This window comes from Sparus aurata, chromosome 6, assembly GCF_900880675.1.
Source record: "Sparus aurata chromosome 6, fSpaAur1.1, whole genome shotgun sequence".
Taxonomy (NCBI): Eukaryota; Metazoa; Chordata; class Actinopteri; order Spariformes; family Sparidae; genus Sparus; species Sparus aurata.
In genome coordinates, this window is record NC_044192.1 from 14487891 (window position 1) to 14507282 (window position 19392).

At 41.6% G+C, this 19392-nt stretch overlaps 1 protein-coding gene across 2 annotated transcripts in view; it reads left to right on the top strand.

Annotated features, from left to right (window-relative positions):
• The window catches only part of ppp1r16b (protein phosphatase 1, regulatory subunit 16B), a 104736-nt gene extending 89359 nt beyond the window's left edge, over window positions 1–15377 (top strand). For both annotated transcript variants that reach the window (XM_030419281.1, XM_030419282.1), the window contains exons 6-11: window positions 399–523; window positions 8573–8698; window positions 8790–8865; window positions 9255–9384; window positions 10374–10521; window positions 11243–15377. In XM_030419281.1, coding sequence (XP_030275141.1) covers window positions 399–523; window positions 8573–8698; window positions 8790–8865; window positions 9255–9384; window positions 10374–10521; window positions 11243–11722 — 1085 coding nt within the window. In that variant the 3' untranslated portion in view covers window positions 11723–15377. The remainder of the gene's footprint in view (window positions 1–398; window positions 524–8572; window positions 8699–8789; window positions 8866–9254; window positions 9385–10373; window positions 10522–11242) is intronic.
• The last annotated feature ends 4015 nt before the right edge of the window (window positions 15378–19392 follow it).

Here is a 19392-nt window from a genome sequence, read left to right on the forward strand (position 1 = left end):
TGACTTGATGGCTCATTGTCCCCATTATTGACTGCTGCAACACGACAAAAATGAGTGTCTGCTGCTGTCTTTCTCATTTCCCTTGAAATCTTAAACTTTTGATACCTGCTGACAATGTTTTATTGTGAAATCCATGAACCGTTTCTCATAGAAAAGCTTTGGTGTAATTTAACAATCCTGTCAATACAAAAAGTGAAGCATTCTCTCTATAAAAACACACGGTTTTATGTGTTACCAGCATTTTATTGTGCCTCAAAGCTGCGTCTCTGTCCCTCCGTGTCCTTCAGATCAGTAATAAACTGCCCCGTCAACATGCTTCAGTTCCGTATGACGGCCCTCGGGAGAAAACTGCCTCCCCTGTCATTAACACTGTGGTTCCGCTTGTAATTGATTGACAGGCATCACCCAGGAGATGATCAACGAGACACGAGCGTCGACGGAGAGGAAGATGCTGGGAGACATTCAGGAGCTGCTGAGACGGGGAGAGGAGGTCAACCAGCAGGACTCACAGGGAGCCACGCTGGTGAGACGTTCTGCTCTGTTCGTATCGACTCTTTAAAACAAGCAGAGTGACGGCTTCTCTGTTTTGTTTTTTTTCTTATCTCTTCAACTGTTTAAAAAAAAAAAATACAGCTGAATCAAAATGTCGCTTCTCTGACAAAGCATCCGACAAACCATTAAAACGGTACAATCAGTTTGAGTTTGTTGGTTTATAAAGAAGGGAATAATGCAGGATGAAAACAAAACAGAACAAGATATAAAACACAAACGGTGAAATGCATGCAGGATAACTAGCATTATGTGTGTATATTTATTTTTTTTGAATTATTCGTGTTTGGAGGTACCATGTACAATATTGTACATAAACATTACCATCTGATAAATTGCCTCCAGTAATGTCACTCAGTGGCTAAGTTGTTTTGTGGGTAATGTAGGCGCCGTGTTTTGAAAAGCAAGGAGAATGCGTGGAATAAAAGAAGGTGACATGGAGCGACATCACCTGAGAAGATTTATCAAATTACATGCAGCTTCCTCTCAAGCTGCAAAAGGATTACTCTTCTTTCTAGACATTATGCAGTAGTACTTCCCAGAGTGAACGCATTCAAATGTGTAAAATAGGCGGCGTTACCCTTTAATGTTTTTAGTTAACACCAAAGGAATTGTTAATACAGCAACCACAAGATGTCCTGAAGGTAAGAAATGTGCAGAATATTTGTCTGATTTGGTCCAGTAGTGTGCAAGATGAGCTACGGACTAACACACACACGTGCACACACACACACACACGTGCACACACACACACGTGAATTGAACGCCTGAAGGAGATAACAGAGCTAAGTAACAACACCCTAACTGCCTCCAAGCCAATAGATTCTGTCAGAGTCTAAGCTGTAATGGTTCCTGCTGCAGAAACACACAGGCTTATCAAACCATCGAGCACCAGGTCTGCACTGGGAGAGGAAAAAATTTAATGTGTGCATAAATATTCAAGGGACTGTCTTTATTATAGATTCACCTGTTAATGATTATGTGCTCTGCCACGCCGTAGAGCTGAAAGCTCATCAGGCATTTAGAGACTCATCATAATCGTCTTCAAGTCAAATCAGCTGTGTGATTTTCACATAAATGTATAAATGCAGATGTATGAAAGTGATGTGTTTGTGAGGAGTGAGGAGACGCGCAGTCGTGGATGAAGAAGCGACGAACGACAATCAACATGTGATTCATATGTAGGCTTTCAGGAAAAACAATTATGAGCAGTGAGTGAAGATGATAAAAGCTAAAAGCATCAGAGGAAGCATAAACTGACACAAGAAATACTGAATTCTACTTAAAATCTGAGTAGTTGTCTCATTACTTTGTCAATATAAGTCCTGTGTTCTGTATATAACGTATAAAGACATGTATACATGCATATAATTTACGTATTCCATCCAATATTTATAATTGTTATAACTCTATTGCTTCTTTTCACTACTTGTACTGTTTACAACATACAGGATGGTTGACTTGTAGTCCTGTCTGTTCACAAGTCTTTTTTTATCATTCTTGATCTTATTTGGTCAGTTTTTGTCGTCATTGCTCCTGGCTTTGTCCATTTTCTTGTTGTACACTGAGAGCGATGTAAACCAGAGTCAAAACTGTACACGGCCAATAAAGCCTTTTCTGATTCTGGCTGGTGATTGAAGCGGTCTCGGTTCGGCTCTCTGAAATGAAATGTAATCCAGCATGAAACTAATAAACAAGCTCGGAGGTTAGACTTAAAAACAAGATTAATGAGAGATGACTGAACTTGAAACTTCAAGATAATAATTTATGGTCTAACAAATAAAGCTCTCAATGATTTAGAGGATTCCTGTGGTATAACAAACATTTTGATAAAACAAATTCTTGATACACAAAGCTGATAAAGTTTGACACCGACATGTTCCTGTGTCAAACTTTACTGTGACATGGAACCATAAGACTGTTCGCAATGATGGCAAAAAAAAATGTAAAAGATAATAAAGATTTGGTACATGTGCATGGTGTCTGCACTGGTATGTAGTGCTTCCAGGAAATAGCCACAGCCTGGCATTTGCACGTTCTCATTCTCTCCAGACAACAATAAAAACAACTTAAGAATCCCAGTTTGACCAAGAAACTCTGATCTTAGTGCTATGAAAGTCCAACACCCAGCTGTAGTAATAAGTACGCAGGTGTTACTAGACAGAATGTTGTTTTTGGTCTTTTGGTCTCATGTTCGGTTGTGGGGGAAACGCATATCAACTGGGGGAAGAGACTTAGACACAACATTGGTCCCCTCCATTGAGTGAATGCAGTCCGTTCACCCTTGTTTTACCTCGGTTTCTATCACTCATCAACTTCATTTTGGCTGCACAATGACATAATCGCTTCCCTCGTGTCACAATCCAACCTTCATGTGTATAGGGAACCAATCTGTACGTGCATCTGTTGTCATTTTCTACAGCCGTTACACTGTGAAGTCAGTATTTACTTCAGAATGTCAAGTTGAAGCAAAGAAGCTGCTACTGCTACTACTTCCATTAAGACAGTAAATCTTTCGCATTATGCGTTTTTTGAAATGTTACGTTTGAATATGCAAACTTTTTTCAGAACGAAACTCAGAACGAGATCATTCGGCTCCACAAAGCCGTACGACTCGACTCGACTCGAATTCCCTGATTTTGTTGCATTTTCTTTTCATGTATTCCTATGATTTGCTTTGCACCTATATCACATGGCATTGTATTTTAGCTCTGGTTTTGAAAGGTGCTATAGAAATAAAAGCTCATTATTGTTATTGTTTTGCTGGACTATAGCCTGTACACCAAAGAGACCGCTTGGGGGCTTTTTGCATGATTTGTTCACGTATGAGTGTCTCTGTACAGTCTTGAACTGTCCCTCGTTGGCCTCTGGATTCTATTCCTAGAAGGATCATGACTCATGAATTGCTTTACTTCCACTCAATACTCAAGTGCCCTTGCTGTTGTGCACCTTTTAGGGCACAACTGAGACTCAAAAAACCCTGCACATAGCATTAGATGCATTAGAGATTAGTTATTTGTTTCAGTATTACCTAATAGAGTCCTCACTGAATTTGTTTTATTTTGAAGTTCAGTCCATTGAGGTAATAAAAAGCAGAGAAAAAAAATTGAGAGTGAATCATTTTCCTGAGCGCGTGCGATGTCAGATGACTTAATGAAGTCTTTATTATGTATCAGGGATTTAGCTATGCAGAGGAAACACAGCGACAGATCACTGGATGAAAATAGCTAGGGGACATTACATGGTAGTAGCCCCAAATAACCCTGTTAAGCTTTAAAGTCTTACAACAGATTGTCTGATTGAGCTGCTTGTCCCCTCCTGCTTCATGCGTCCTGTTAATCTTCATTCGAGCATGATGAAGCAAACTAGAGCATGCCTTATTAAAATGTCTGGCAAAGAAGACCGGAAGAGACCTGGAGCTGGTAGGAAGTTACGTAAGATTAATCTTTTGTTTTCCACTGAAATGCATTTTGTGGCCTTGTCTGGATGTGCACGAACAAAGATTTTCATCTAGGTAAGGAACCACAGCATACAGGATGTCCATGTCACTGTGGATAAACAGAGTAGGTACCAGATGATCAATTCTCATCAAAGACGTTGTAAAAATGTGAAATTAACGATAACGGATCACAAAAAACAAAATAACAAACCTAGGGCTGTAATCCAGGATAATATGATTCATACTTAAGCAGAACTAAACAAGAAAGTATATAGAAACAAAGCGTTTTAAAGTTTGCGTAATGCTTTAAAAAACACAAAAAATGGAAACCATTTCAGAAGCGACTGTGGTTTTAGTGATTATTTGTAGTAAAGTCAATTCATTTATCCTTCCTCTTAATACACCTATCCTGCTCAGTCACCGGGGAGATCCTGAACACTCCCCCGCAGGGCTAACTCGCATAGACAGACACAAACACCCTCACCATCACTCCTACTGGCAGTTTTTCCAGTTCACCTAAAGGGCACGTCTTTTGACTGTTGGCCAAAAACTGGATAAGACGGAGAGAGAGCTTATCCCAGCGTGCTTTGGACAAGAGGCAGGTTACACCCCAGACAGGCTGCCAGTGATATTGTGAGAGGAAAATGAAACGCTCTATGGAAATACAGGCAGATCACTCTGCAGACGATAGCAAGCTTATGTTTTTTATCCATTTGTGATGCTACCACTGCTTTCGTCAAGATGTAAAATATCTCAACACTGACTTTGACGATCTGCTGACTTTTCCTCTAGTCCAACCCTGAGGATGACATTTCTGCTTTTGAGTGAAGTGTGTCAACAACTTACATAAATGTATGCATTGGCATTACTTTTATGTGTGCAAAACTAAGCTTACATTGTGACAGAAGCGTCTCTAAAACAGTGGCTACATACTGTACATATACATATACTTTTTTTGAGTGTCACGACCCCCAAGTAATGACATACCATCTGTACAGACCAAGAACATTTGAAAAGTCAAGATAGCCACACGATGAAATTATTGAAGCCGTATTCAAATGATAAACAAGTTTGTTATATCCATGTTTTAGGCGAGTCTTGCAGCCTGGCAGCCATCTTGGCAACCCCCCTGGGGACTTATGTCAGGCTAACAAGACCACGTCTCTATCGAAATGAATGTTGGGAAAACCTTAACTACACTTTCAATGTTCAGTTGAACATAAAAACAGCAAAAATCGTATAAAAAAATACATAAAATGTTCAGCGACTTTGCCCTAAAACATTTTATCACCACATGTTATACTTCCACTGTGACTGTGCAGTTTCCTGACACAAATGTCTTTTACGGCTCGTTCCAGAGTGAAGTCATGATGCCGTCAGCTCATTCAACAAGAGCAGCTGAACAAATGAGTGTTAGTGTGATATCCTCCTTGTCTCCTGCTTCCAGTTTGGTTGAACAACACGACTGGCTGATATGTTTCCCAGTTCAACTATAATTTTGGGAAGAAGAGGCGGTGTCATGCAGCCGCCATCTCTGGTGTCACGGACTCGTCTTTTTAAACGCTTGAAGTGGTTTGTCTCCTCTTAAAACGCCTGTGGGTTGAACTAACAGGGGGAACATGACCTGCTGAACACATCATGTTAGCACGCTGACATTAACACTGAGCACAATGCACCACTGACAACGCCAGCATTTAGTTCTGACTAAGTGTACTGGCCCCTTACTGTCATTTCTTGACCCAGGTGACACGGTTTGAGGCAGTTTGTCAGATTTCCTGCAGCTCTCTCTGGAGCCACAGAAGGATTCAGGGAACGTAACACCTGTTTAGAAACGTAGAATTAAGTCTGTGAGGAGACTATTAACTTGTGAAGATGCTGTGTTTGCCTAAATAACACAGACACCTGAGTTTGTGTTTAGTGTTTCGGTAACAAAAGCAACAAATCGTCCATTAGCAGAATACCTACGAGACGTTTCCCTGCAGCAGCGGGTCTAATTCGTCCTCAGCAGCGGCTGAAGGGCAATAAAAAGAGAGACAGACACAGGCAACCCAGTAACCGATGGACCTCAACATTCCTGATGTACTTTAAATGTTGTTGTCTTGTTGTAGCACTGAAGATAAACATCGACTTTAATATTTGAAGATCAGTGAACAGTAGCCTGAATTCAGCTTTCAAATTCCGCTCTCCATTTATCTGCGCATGCTGTGCGGAACACATCTACTGTGGGTTGTTTGCATTTACCAAGTGCCGCAGAAAAAAGCTTCTTTTAAAAAGAAACCTTGACACATTCAAGTGATTTATCTCTGTTTACATTCAGCACCGCCTCTCCTGCTTTTAAAAAACACTGCCGTAAAACTGTTGCAGTTTGTTAAAAAAAGAGAAAACGCTGCCTGTTATTACTTTTAACTCGTCGCTGCTTTTTATTTACATAAACTACTCTGTATCCTTTTTAAATCTCAGTTTTCACATGACATTTTGCATCCGTCCTCGCGTGTTTGCGTCTCACTCATCCCGGTGAGTCGTTACAGTATAATGAATATCATCATGTCGGTGTGTGTCTGAGCCACCTGCAGTGCACGGGGCTGTGATGTTCCTCTGCCAGTTACAGCACATCCTAATTTCCGCATGAGGATCAATAATGTTGGATCTTGCGCTGCGAGCTGTTCCCTCTCTCTTCTTCAGTAACACTCCAGCGCGTCTAAGCTCATGCTGTAACTGGTTGCTTAAAGTCCAGTCTTCAGTCTTCCTAATGAGCCTGTTTGGTTATGTTTGAGTTTGAGAGGGGTGAAAGCATATCGATGAGGCAATGAAAGAACCTCAGGCTGAGAAATCGTTAGGGGCTTCATTCCCCATGCAGATGGAATTAAGGCTGGCATTAGACAAGTGTGTGTGTATCTCAGACAGATTCAGTGATTCGCCGGCATGAGCCACGCTCAGACTCCTCAATTATTCATTCGTCTGATGGAAAACAGATGTTTTAAAAAGAAATACAATCTCCAATCTAATGTTATCTCATTACCTCTGCGCTCGACAGAATATGGTAGGTAATTCACACAGGATTAAGATCACAGATGTCCTCCGCAAGTATTACAAATTACAAGAGGTCCCCCGGTAATACTGGTCTCATGTCTGTGAAAATGGACAAAAACGCAGGACAACCCTAGACAAGGCTTTCCAATTGCATTTGTATGACACATTTCATACATCAGAGCAATTCACTGTGCCCTAGTGGATGAGAATACAGCAAACATTAAAAGACTCACTCCTCAAACAAGCAGAAGTAAACGCAAGAAATGCAGTTTAAACTGATGGATAGTAAAAGAGAAAAGTTTACAGAAAGTACTCGTATGAAAAAATCAAAATTGAACAAATTAAATGATTCAAAACATTAAACAATACAAAGGTAATTTGAAAAGCTAAACAAAGACAGCTGTAGTTTTAAGGTCAGAGTAGGCGCTGCAAAATAGGAACGTTTTTAGCTTTGATTTAAAAGTAGTCAGCCAGGATTTGTGTCATATGATCAGGGAGGTTATTCCAGGATGCATGAGAACAACATGAGGCTCTGCCATGTTTTGTTTGAACTCTTGGGGCGACCAGTAGGCTCCTCATTATTGCTATCCGTATGATTAACCACCTCACATAATGTACATGAAGATCTCTACACACCTCATATGAGTCAGACTCAGTTTTATAGCTGAGCATTTTCCATTTCCTCCCTCTGATTCTCCACGAAGCACCTTTGAGGTTATTCAAATAGTTTTTCTGCTCTCTGATAAGATCATATTTTGTATCAGCGTCCTGCAGCTCTTTATTAATTATCCAATTAGTCCCACTGGTATCAATAATTGATTATTCACTTAAAGAATTTCTTCAAGCGAAAATGCCAAATCATCACCGGCTCCAGCATCTCCTGTGTGAATATTTAGCAGAGTTTTCTGTCTTTTTTGGGTTGAGAGGAAATTGAATTTCTTCGGTGGTTCTGTAAATAATCTGAAGATGTCATCTGTGGGAACAAGAAACAGACATTTCACTGTTGGTATCTTTGGAAACTTTGTCCCGAGAGTTCAAAGAACTGTGACTTCTGCTGTTATAATTCGAGATTGTACTGACTGGCCTACCGCTGGTTCAGAGAGGGTTAAAAGTTTAAGAGTGGAGTTAATATCCTGACAGAATGGATTTGATCCTAAAAAAAAAGTTAGATGGTGATTCACTCTCAGCCCCTGATAAATGTTCCCTCAAACAGAGAGGGTCATCTCAGGCCGGCAGGATCAGTCTTTATCTCTAAATGGTAATAAAGCTGAGCTTTCCCAGCAGGCCCGAAACACATCAGCTTGAAATGATGGCAGAGCCTTCTTACAATGTTTTGGGCCTGGTTTGATGAAACACCACGTGAATCCCGAAACTCTGATTGCAATTATCTGATGTTTTATACATATTTTAGGCCGTCGGTTGCACATTATTCTTATGCATCTATATTGTGGCCTCGGTGTGGAATCCACACAGGGTTTTATGCACAGAGAATGATCTACAGCAAATCCAGTGCACTGGAGAAATCCATTCATTGTTCTTCCTCTGCCCTTGCAGCTTCACATCGCGGCTGCGAATGGCTACGTGCAGGCTGCAGAGCTGCTGCTGGAGGGGGGAGCTCGCATGGACCTGAGAGATTCAGATGGATGGCAGCCTCTTCATGCCGCAGCGTGCTGGGGTCAGGTAAGGTAGACATAACAGGAAGCAGGAAACAGATAAGACAACACGCGCAAACGTTAATGTCATTTACCGCTGATGTTGTCGTTGTTTTCAGATGCATGTGGCGGAGCTGTTGGTGTCTCATGGAGCCAGTCTCAATGCCAAGACCTTCTTAGAGGAGACCCCAATCGGTATATTTACACCCCAACACTCTCTAATCAATACACCTGGCGGGAGGGGAAGAGAACTAATGTCCTATCTCAGCACGGTCTCATTTCAAGCCTGTTCAGTCGATAGTTTTACATCGTGGGTTCATTGCGGTTAAATGCTGATTCTGACCTTGTCAAAGCAAATCTAAACCTTTCAATTCCATCAGCTTTTCCTTTTTGGTAGTCTTGTTACAACTTAAGTGTGTGTTTACAGTCGGTATGAGAGACAAGTGGCATCACTGAGGATAATAATTATCTCAACAAATTAATTTAATTATCCTTGTTTTGTTGTTTTATTTGAGAGCAGCAGGTTCATTTTTAGAAGGAGCTGACGTCTTTCCTCCTTCAGGCTTCTCATTTTCTTTTTTCAGATCTGTGTGAGGACGAGGAGTTCAGAGCCATCCTGCTGGACCTGAAACACAAACATGACATTATCATGAAGTCACAGCTCAAACACAAGACCTCACTGTGTCGGCGAACGTCCAGTGCAGGCAGTCGTGGGTAAGTGCTGACATCTGCTGGTGTTACTGCTGCTCCTACAAGTGTCGACCCGAAGAGACAGGAAAGATCAGCAGGGATCACTCTACACAAAGCTCCTGCTTAATTTACTTTCATAGAGCAGTGTTTCAGTCTACAAATATTGAGTCTGCTTTATAATTGTTTGTTTTTTTTATGTGCTCCAAAGTCTGCTTTTTAGATGAGCGGATCAGCCTCCCCTTAATTGTCAAATCTACAACTTAAAGGGTAATTCTGGTATTTTAAAACCTGGGCTCTATGTTTGCATATTTTGTTTGGGTCAATGACTCACGTGTGCAAAACTTATGGAGTTAATCCAGTGGATCGTGTTAAACCATCCAGCCGTGACACAGACTGCAATTGCCGCACCATAATCCTTAAGGACGACCTTCAGCTTCAAAGTTTTGTCCAGTAAAAAGTGCTTGTTTTTGACACTCAGGCCGAGATTGTTATCCTGCGTTAGTGTCTGACAACATACATAAAGGATCCCTATAGAGATTAAAGGGTGAGATCCTGTTTGTTCAACCAAAAATGGCTGAAGGAAAAAAAAAACTCACGAAAACCATCTCGGTTTGTCTTTCCACAATTCAAACTATCACTCTGGTTGAAAATATTTTTGCTCTATACACCGTTTTCCCTTGCTGCTTCTCCCCCCTCTCTGTCTCCCTCCCGATATTATCACAAGCACTTTTAGTGGACTTACTTTGAAGGTCAGGGATTAGGATGAAGCCGTCACAGCTCATGTCGCAGCTGCCAGCAATCTACGAGACCAATTCCGAAAGGTTTTCAACCTATAAGTCATTTACACACCAACATTTGTCTAAAAATACCAGAAGTCCCCTTTATGAAAAGCTATTCTACATTATTATATATTGAATAAATCATAATCGTGTTTAGAAAATGCTGTATTCATATCTGTGGTCATTCTTCATTCCTACTTGCACTGTCTCACTCGAAAATTGCTGCTTCTGCAGAAAAGTGGTGCGGCGAGCAAGCCTGTCGGACAGACACAACCTGTGCCGCAAGGAGTACGAGACGGAGGCCATCGTGTGGAGGGGAGGCAGGGAGGAGGAGGAGGAAAAAGAGAAGGAGTCTGATCAGGAGAACATCCAGGTGGTCCATGTGAGTCCTCAGATCATTCATCTTTTATATGTTCTGTAGAAGAAGGTAAAAAAAAAAACTGCATAGTTACACAGAACCATCTGAGAATTGAGCGTGTTTTTTAACTTGATGACCTGACGTGAGACATTCATAGCACAGCATGAAGGATGTTTATATTATCAGGAATAGTGATCATCAGTCCCACACACCAGGAGTCTAAATGTCAGGTTTTTGGTGTAGGTGTATCACAGTTAAAAATGTTTCCTCAAAAGCAGTCACACAGGAAGAAACCTACAACGGAAAAAAAAAAAAAAAAGGGGAAACACAATCCGCCACCAACAGCAGTGTCAGGAGATAAGAATGCCGCATAGTCACTGAAATGGAAGTGAAGAGAGATACAGTTGTTTTTCCACTCCTGGAAAATACTTGTCTTTTATTTTGCAATCACTACTGCAATATATTATCTAAGGTTTAAGAATAAAGACTTGATCTGAAATGGAAGTATTTTTTATCACAAACGAGCAACAATGATTTATGAGGGGAAACTTTCTTTGTAGTAGCAAAGAAAAATTCAAAATTGGCTTCAGATCTAATTGTAATAGAGCTAATTTGATAGCTTGGGCACAGGATCAAAGTTATGTGATCTCCCCCACGTACAGAGTCAGGCCTCCGTGTATTTAATCATCCAAAAGAGACGCCTTATAGCCTGATTAAAGTAATCATCTTTATTGATGTCCTGCAGGTCAAGCCAGTCGTGGCCGTGGAGCTGCCAGACAAACCCAAGCTGCCCACCATCCTCAAAGACGGCAACGGCAAACAGAACGGCCTCATTTCCACGACCGTCTCCACGTCCGTGCCGCCACAGCAGCCATCCAATGGCAACACGCCGTCGTCTGATAAGGGCGGGGTCGTCACCGCCCAGCCGGCACAGGAGGAAGCCTGGCCGAGAGAGCGCGCTCAGACTCTGTCGGAGCTCAAGAAGCAGAGGGCCGCCGCCAAATTGTTGAATCACCCCTTGTTCAATGGTCACCTAGGTAACGGCTCCACAGACTCCTTCACTGATGCCAAAAACAACTCCGAGGACCCCCGCATGCCGCTTGTCTCCTCCAACGGAAGCGCGGTTTACTACACGCCGGCCAGCGGCGACCCGCCCCTCCTCAGACTGAAACAGCCAATGGAGGAAGAGCAGCCGAAGACGAGGACCTGCTGCTGCGTGTCGTAGCGTCCTGGCTGTTGGACTGTAGACAGAACAGGAAGTGTTTGCACAGAGAGGAGGGAAGCAAGGAAACGTGCTGGAAGAGGAAAGGAAGGAAAGAAGAAGTGCTCCTGTATTTTGACATCCTTCTCCTTGGCCCCTTCGAACCAGAGAAGACGGTGGAGAACCTTACCCCCTGTCATGTGACTCCTGCTCCAGGTCGAGACACCTTCCCCCCCTAAAAACGCAGAACAGAGGAAAGGAACTGAGTAGAGCCACTTTGTTTCGCTTGGATTAAAATTCCTTCTCATATATGGAGTCTCTCTACAAGACAGGCCAAACGGATACAAAGCGTGCACAAAGTTGTCCCCTGTGCACCTTTAACAGTCAAGGTGTGGACATGTTTTTTAAGCTCTTCACCTGGAAAGTATCAAAAATGTTGAATCAAGAATGAATCAAGAATGAATCAAGAAAGTAGAGAAGATCTCAAGGTACAAGGTGCATGTTCTGCCCTCAGAGATGAAGACAGAAAAGAGGTTTTTTTTGTACCTTACATGTGGATGGTTATCATGTGATCAAACAGCATTTTCTGCAGGACCAACACACACCATTGTCAAACCACATTGTTCTGCTCTTTTTTGTCATATTCCGTGCATCCAGGTGCGTCGCGTCACATCCTCAACATATCAGAAACAGCGAAATCGTAGCAAAAAAGAGATCTGTGACGTCTCTTTTCGAGTGTCTGTCGTGTAAAAAAAAAAAAATGCTGCCTGCATAAGTAAAGGGAAGGAATGCCATAAAACAGTGTTAAATATTCAGGAAGTGTACTTCAAACAGGAAAGAGTACAGTGGCGCACTAGTGTTGGAGACTGTCACGATATCCTGTCAGCTTATACTTCACCTCACCGTCCTCTCACATCCGACATGAACTGACAAAGTCGCGCTCTGTTTCATGCACAATCCACTTTGTGCTCTGTCGTTTAGATAATTTAAGCAAACATGGTTGACAATTACTGTACATTTCTTTATTTATGAAATTAATGTTATGTGTGGAAAAAAAAAAAATCCAAAAAGAAGTTATGGTTCCTAAAGGTGAGTGTATTTATTATTTGGGTGGTGTGTGGAGAGTGTGAATGCAATATGAGAAAAGCACCTTCTGACATGGAAAAAATCAAATGTTCGACTGATGAAGTGAGGTGAGGGTTACTGTCCGCTGTGTGTTATTAAAATCAAACAAACAAACTATCCTGCCGGGATGGATTTCATATCAGTGTCACTACAAATAACTGTGTTATTTGTTAATGTTTTGTTGTTCTTTCTTTTGTTCTGGTGGCCATCGTGTGGCTTTTTTTCTCCCCAGTCACTGTATCTGTTAACAGAAGTTATAAATGTTATGTAATGAATTACTGTAAGTATAGTATGAGTTTTCTGAAGATACACATGAACTCCATTCTTGCCTCTGTTTTTATTGTTGTTTTTACCATTTTCCCACACATGGACTTGATATTGTGTCAGCTGAGCTACAACAAGTATTAGAAGTAGCTTTACTGCTTAATTAAAAGAATAGTATGACATTTTGGGAAATATTCTAACTCACTTTCTTGTCGAGAGTTACATGAGAAGATTGATGGCACTGTCATGTTTTGATTGCTTAAAGGGGCAGTTCACTCCAAAATAAAAAGCACAGAAGTTTCCTCTCGGCTGTAGAGCTATTTATCCATCTAGATTGGATTGCCTTGTCTCTACTATAAAGAAACTAGACAGCGCTCGACTTGTGATGCTCATGGCTAAGTAAACTAAGATACCCAAGCATGAGCCTCTTATCCATGCGTAGAAGCCTGCTTCCTTCTGCACAGTGATGCAGTTGCCGAGTGTAGTGCGGTGCAAAGAAAATAGCTCCTACATAAACCCGTTGCTGTCACGATATCAGATTTTCACTACCAATTATTGTGGCTTAAAAAGATTCCACAAAACAATATTATCACGATATCTACAGAAAATGCCTTTTAACTGGTTATTGTGTGTTTTGTCTCTTTTTCTGTTGCAAATAAATAACTGATAATATGAGTGTAGGGAGGTGAAGAGAGAGTTGGTAACCCTAACTGTCCAAATGTCAGTAAATGTTTACAAAAAGAAAAACTACACTGAATGAATTTTTCCGTAACATGGCAGTTTGTGAGCTGACGGTCATCTAATGCACATCAATACACTGACTAAGGATAAGTACCTTATATAACCCCACATCAAAAGACTCCTGCTATCACCTTAAGGTGAATAACCACCATCATCTGTGACAAAGCAAGAATGGAAAGAAATGGAAATTGTTCAAGGCAATTTGCAAAAATATACTATTGGTTGTGTTATTAGCACTTTCGCACAATGCGTTTATGGACCTTAGACCTTACTCACCTAATTGGTGTATGGCCATCCGTAATGTCATGAGTCACTCTTTATATTGCACTGTCAGGTTCCATGACAACGTCAGGTTTAGAAATGATTTTGGGTTGCCCGTTTCCATTTTTTGTGCTGCGCTAACTAGCTGCCAGCTCCAGCGTTATACGCGAGTGTTATCAGACTCCTCATTAAACTCTCAGTAATAAAGCAAATCTTTCCCAAGATGTTGAACTACTCCTTTAATCTAATAACTGGTCCTCTAATCTCCTTGTGAGTGCCAAAGAGTCTTCTGTGATTAATAAGAACAGCTTTTACACAAACACAAACTTTTGGGGGGGAGGCCTTCTTTGCCGTTTAAGAGATTTCTTTGCTTTCTAACGGCCAACCCTTTTAAACCATGCGGTGGCCCACAATGCCACTATCACTTTATCCCCTCAACATCAACTGTACAGTGTCAAATATTTGTACAGATGCATTTGTAAATATGTATCAGTATCCTCTTCTCTGTTCCCATGAACTGCATTTACATGTCCGTGTTGTTACCGTTGAACATAGATGATACAACTACCCACATGGATTAACAGTGTTAGCAGACATTTGGTTTTCGGGGGGAAACTGTGAGTCTACGTAGGCACCCCCCACCCTTTATCTGTAAAGTGGATTGCATCCAGGTGTCATTGTCATATTTAATATTTCCTCCCTGCTGTTGCAATGAACAGTGTCTGCGGTTGTTTTATTTTCTGTGCAATTCTCTGCAAAGGTCCGTTTTTTTTGTTTTGTTTTTTTTCGTTTTTATGTTGTGCTCTCATAGTAGGAAGCTTGTTTTTCAACTCAATTTGAGGAAGTATGACTTCAGTCACAGTCAAAGAGATTGCTAATTTCCTGATTCTTGGTTCCCTTGCCCGAGGCAGTGACATCATCTTGTTATGATTCAGCTGAAATTCATAGAAGTTACTCCGGTTCATGTATGTTTCAGATGTTGCTGTCTATTCCACTGAAATTTCAGTTCTGCCTCCTTGAAGATAAAATTCAATTGCGTTGAATTTGTGACACTGAACTACAACCTGGTTTTCAGTATTAGCCAGAAAGAGACGGTCGGCTGTTTAAAAAAAGTACCCTGTGCTCTCATGGTATAATATATAGATCAAAGCTTGTGTTTGTCTGCAAGCCTCCTTGTCTATAAAGGATAAGATCATAAAGACGAAAAACTACTGATTTTGTAATTACTGGAATATATTGATGGTTGCATTAACATATTTTGAATAAATTGTATATTTTGAGAATTTTACATGGTCTCTTCTGAATGAGTAAAGCTCTTTTGTGTCTTGAGGTACGTTGCAAAGAAGCTGGAACGATGTGTTAAACATCAATAAATAGAATGAGTCATCTGCAAATAATACATTTTATAAAGTTTTCCCATAGAAATATCCCTGATACAATATAATGTTTCACAAAGTGATGAACCCCATCTGTGTTTGCGAACCCCTTTTAAACCTGACCATGACACCAGCCCCTAATGAACCTGTTGAATGACCTGTGAAAATTTCCACATTTTGTTCCAAGTTTTTTGTTGCCCTGATCCCAAGTTATTTAAAATATTTTGCTGGCATCAACTTTAGAATAAGTGAAGCATTAAATTAATTGTCATTGTACTGTTTTTAGTTGAGTAAAGGTAAAAAAAAGATTAGCAAAAGATACATTTTGTTTGACAATAGCATTCTGACTTTTTGGGAATCGGAGTTGCACAATGGGTTCCTTACCATTTTTATTATAATGTGCCTTGCAGGACTGCTCACAAGCATGTATGCTGAACATCTCTGCTCCCAGCCTCTCTAATGTGAGGGTTAGAGGTCTGTTTGTCGGACAAAACAAGACATTCAAAGACATTTCCATTCCCATTTACGTTTTTCATCAGTCCAATCGCCAGAGTAAATGTTTAGCTAAGGTGTTGTTTCTGCAAAACCACAAGCTAATGCTCATCTTTTAAAGAAGCAGAATCATTTTTCTTCAAAATGTATTCAGACGCCGTTCTGCTGATGAACACACTGTATTCAGCGCACGTTTGCACGCCGTATGAAGGTTACTAACAATCTATTTCACCCTGACATGTCTGCTTTTCTCCGCCAGGCTTCTACAGCTCTGTTTTGTTCTGAAGCAGACAGAGGCTGGACCGTCCTTCACCGCACAGCTGTCAGGGTCTTGGCCCAGCATCAACTGCTTCCTTCAATGATTTTCTGTGTTGTTTTTTCCCCCCCTCCGTTCTCTTTGTGAACTTCCTCTCATTCAGCGGCCGTGGGGGCAGCGGGGTCACTCAGCAGTCATTGCTCAGACACATCACAGTCGGGTTAGAGGGACGGGAAAAGAAGACGGTTTTAGAAGAAGTAAGACTTTATGACTCTCCGTTTATAATGCCATTTAACGTGCTTCACTTTCTCCACTTTCAGCAGCCGTTGCTACTTCGCTCTTCAGTTTCATTGTTGTTGATTTTAGGGGAGCGACGACTTGGCTCGGATACAAGTCGTCTGTCTTTTATGGAGCAGCTTATCAGTATTTACAGTACATTAGGCTGTCGCATAAAGCAGTGCCTACTGGCTAATATGTTAACTCAGGGATTTGAAAAGCAGACATAACTTATTAGACAAATATCTCCATCAGGCTACAGTTGAGCAAATATTAGGAGAAAATCAGCCTTTCAACCGAAGCTCCTTGCGGGCACAGTCAGTATGTCCAGGGCATATACACAGACACAAGCACAATGGTGCTGAAATCACACAAATCCACACTGCATTAACCTCCTCTGCGTGGCCTGGCTTTGCTATTGTGCCTGAGCTGCGCTAAGTCCAGGCCAGCTGGCCCCGATCCCAGTCCTTCAGTCCTCTTCACTGAAGGGCGAAGTGGATCGGTGCCAGAGAGAGCATACAGGCACATACTGTCCACCCTGCTGGACACATAAATGGAGCTATGATGATAGAAGGCACCGTGGAGTCACGAGTGTGGAGCATAAAGTAGGAAAATGAACCGATGCCAGGAGCTGCTGAGGCGCTGATGGCCATGATGGAGGGATGGATGGAAAAGAAGGGATGTTTGCACTGATTAAATAAAGAAGGCATGCAAATGAATGGTGGATGGCAGGACTGAGAATGGGCCTGCGCTGGGAGGAGGCCACAACTACTGACCATCCAACCAGCTCGCGAGAAGACGGAATAGAAGAGCTGCACAAAAAGACTGGATGAATGGACGGAGGGGATGGCTCAGTGGGTCTGCCCGGTTCCCAGGATCTGTTGGACTTAAGAGGGCTTCAGTGTCCTGTTTGACCAGAATTTAAGATGCCTGAGCGGAGCGAGCCGATGTCTGTCCGACTGGTGATAAGAGCTGTCGACTGAGGGAGTTGTGCTCAGTGGTACGAGTCGGTTGCTCACTCACAGACATGAGGAGCCTTGCCGGTGCAACAGCTCCTGCCACGTGAAAATCATACCGAGTTGAAATCACTCTCACAATATTGGTCATTTAAAGGAGACCTATTATGCTTTTTTCAGTATTTTGCCCCTCCTTCACTGTGTGCATGTTTAAAAGTCTTGAAAGTTAAAAAGTCCAAGGTCCAACGTGGGCTTTCTCCCACTGAAGATGCAGCTCCTGAAGCGCCTGAAACAACTCATCAGTGGTCTTTGCCTTTAATTCTGTGACTTCTTGAAACAGATGAGAGCAGCCACACCTCACTTTCATGTCGGCAGAACGACCACAGCTCCCTTTGGGTGAAAGCAGACTTTTGGTGCCGACGCCAGTCAAAAAAAAACTGCCAGTAGCGAACACGCCTAAAAGCAGCTGTGTCGCATATTTCACATCAAGCAATAGAAAAATCCCCAACGTTCTGATTTTATTTACTTCCCCAAGGAACCGAGGACAGCAAAGGAAGAGATCAAAATGTCTGCTTGAAGCTACATGACGTGGCTTAAGGGAGTTGAAGCACAACTGAAATATGTTGACAACTACTGGACCGATTACATTTTTGTTGGCATTCATGTCCTGCTCAGGATGAAACATACTGTCTCTGATGATCCCCTGATTTTTTACATCGAGGGTCATCATCAGGTCAAAGTTCAGATTTGTTTTTCTCACTTGACAGAGATGGTGAACACACTGTCTGAGGGCCCCGATGCACCGGATGACATCTCGTTCCCATTTGCTTGGAATCCTAAATTCCCAAACCGTTCTGTTGTTTCTATGTTTCTATGTTTCCACACGTTATAGTAAATTCCTCTTAAACGGCTTCGTATTTTTGACAGAGGATGAACACTCCAGTCGGTTCCAATAAAGCTGATTAACTCGTTCTCTGCGTGTGTCACCAGAGCTGCGACACTTCCCTCCCTCATCGTACAAATGTCCACCTGCATAAATAAATTATCAGCTGTGAGTGGCGATAAATTACTGTGGCTGTATAGTTCTTAGCATGTCCTCCTCCCTCTGCATCAGTCCCTTAGCAACAGCACATGATGCCAGACCAGGAAGCCCCTAGATAGTAACAACACATAGTCAGAACCAGCACTCTGCAGTAAAAAAAAAATAAATAAATAAATAAATTATGTAATTTAGAGATGACGAAACATTAAAAAAAAGAATTCGCGGAACAATGGGAGAGCTTAACTTGGCACCATTGTGAGGAAACAGACTGACGTGTCTGTGACGAAGTGATTTTGTGGATTTAACTGGAACACAGGGCTGATTTGTCAACAAGACTCCCTTTGTCCTGACTGCTTTAGATTTGAAAAGTGAAGTGTGCAGGTTAGTTCAACAGAATGCTACAGTTGTTGACACAATCACAACTACAGATTATTTATTCTGTCCGACCATCAGTCTGTTAATGCTGTTTACAGTGACTGCTGTGGCAGTACTGTTTGAGTGAGAGCATTTTATAACTCAGAGGTGTCACTATGACACTTTAAAGACAGACGAGTCATCTTGAAAACATGCAGCTGCAGCTAAATCTACCCAAAAAGAAAGCCCTTTAAATTAACCAAATGTCTGCCTGTAACCCTAAATCACAGTTTATGGCCTAAATGCGGGTATGATGTTATGAGCAAGTTAAACCGATAAAGAATAATGTTTCCTGCATAGGTTGTTTCATTTAAAGGTTTGTGATGTCTGAAGAGGTAAAAGTATTTCGGACTTCACCAGATAAAATAAGTGTAAATAATTAAAACTGTAATATTATTCTGTAACATCAGTATATTGTTTTGTCTTTCTCATTCCTTAAATTATTTTCTGACCCGTCAGATGAATCTTAGGAGCCCCTGCAGTCGAATAAT